Genomic DNA, 1,839 nt, shown 5'->3' on the forward strand with positions numbered 1-1,839 from the left:
GAGCTCGACAGGCTCCTTGACTGCTTTGATACCATGCTTAAACTATGTTTAAACAGGTACAGAACCAATCACCACCGACCTTTCGACACCAACGTTTTCTGTCTCGGTGGATAACATAGCAGAAAAAGAAACTCAAGTGACAGAAACTGAACTGAAACTAATCAATGAAGAGTTGGAAAAGGTCCTGCAGGGATCCCACAATAGAAATGAGAGCTATAATTTCTCATCAGGAAGAAACAGTCATGTAAGTGCTGGAAGGAGCAGCCATGTTAGCACAATTACACTCGGTGGAAAGCAAATTGAAAGTGCAGAAACAAATGGAAATGAAGGAATTGTCTGTCCATTACAAAACTATCTTTTCGGATCAGCAATTGGCTTACCTGAAACAGTGCCTCAGCCGGCAAAGAAAGAGCATAGAACATCACTAGGGGAACTATTCCAGAAGACTAAATTTGTAGAGGAAAATTATGGAGCAAAATCTGAAAAGGGGGAAAAGAAAACAGAAAAGGAAACAGCTAAATCTGCTATCCATCTTATGAAAAAGATGCTGAAAAAAAAATTGCTACATGCTTCCTCCAAGAACACCTCTGCAGCATCTGGTGAAGCAATTGAATCTGCATCAGCTGATCACAAAAAACTGCACAAGGTATGCTGTCTATATGATAACTTAGAAATCTCAAGAAAAGAAACACAAATCCCATGTTTGCTAAGAACGTATTGAAGATGAAAAAGAAGCTAAAATCTTGTCTGTTAGACTTGTTCAATCATGTTCAATACTCTACTTAACATGCAAAAATATTATGTTTAAGGGCATGATGATCCGAGTTAATAACAATTTACTGCATTCCAGTGTACTTACTGAATTCCAACCCAAAGTTTCTAATTTGAGAATGTGAGGAATGCAGATCCTACAAATGTTCCACAGGAAAGTACATCCAGAAACCAGCTCAACAGTGGCACAAAAGTCCCATAAGGCCACCAAAAATGAGATGATGAAGAGCAATATAACAAACGTGGGGGCATCTGATAATGGAGGTGTATTGTCCACTGCTGAATATATCACAATATATCCTCAGCCGTCCATCTCAAAAGAAAGCCAGTCTTATCCGTCTGACCAGTTCATGATCAGTGATGATGACAGTGGCAATGGGGAGCACTGGGTCAAAACTGATGCAGACTGTAAGTATATACATACATGATTTAATATCACAGAATCCTACATAAAATCCTGTCCTGATTCTAGATTATCCAATCACTGTCTTTTATAATATAAACCAGTCAACTATAATCCAGACAGCTTTTGCAAAGTCCCCATCAGCACTTGCTTTTTACAATGAACAATATTGAACCGTGATATCATCTCTCCTACTTGGGGCAGCTCCCAACCTCGTTATAGGTTCTGTTGATTTGAATTCTGCTAAATGCCAGCCTAACTGAGATGTCCTTAGTGCATCTACTGATTCCTATGTCCAATTATCTTGCATAAAAAGTTCTACTGAATAGCCTTGCTCACTTTTGTTTTGCCCTCAACTGTAGATTTGGTATTGGAGCTCTAGAAGATGGATCAAGTAATTTAAGTTGAGAGGCTTTCACTTCTAGAAAGCAACAAATATTAATGGATACTACCATTTTAAAATTCTCTACTTCCGTGTGTGTGTCTTTATATATTTGAGGAGTTATATAATGGCTATGAATGTAAAATAAAAAGAGGCAAAGGACCTCTTTGGAAGTGCTCTGTTATGTGTGACACACTGGCCTATTGCAATCATTGTTTGTATTTAATGTGTAAACACTAGGCAGTATATCACGCAATATTCGGAGTAGATTTTTTAGAAGAAT

The 1,839-nt window shown here is 38.0% G+C and overlaps 1 protein-coding gene across 1 annotated transcript; it reads left to right on the plus strand.

Moving 5' to 3' along the window:
* Nucleotides 1-56: 56 nt before the first annotated feature.
* LOC111380443 (protein LAZY 1-like) lies at nucleotides 57-1,782 on the plus strand (the record flags this gene model as incomplete). The annotated part of the gene is made up of 3 exons (XM_023004010.1): nucleotides 57-646; nucleotides 906-1,179; nucleotides 1,537-1,782. Coding segments are annotated over 3 exons (884 nt in total), but the record flags the coding sequence as incomplete, so codon positions are not given.
* Between the last annotated feature and the right edge of the window lie 57 nt (nucleotides 1,783-1,839).

The sequence above is a fragment of the Olea europaea genome, unplaced genomic scaffold (assembly GCF_002742605.1).
Source record: "Olea europaea var. sylvestris unplaced genomic scaffold, O_europaea_v1 scaffold21458, whole genome shotgun sequence".
Classification (NCBI taxonomy): domain Eukaryota; kingdom Viridiplantae; phylum Streptophyta; class Magnoliopsida; order Lamiales; family Oleaceae; genus Olea; species Olea europaea.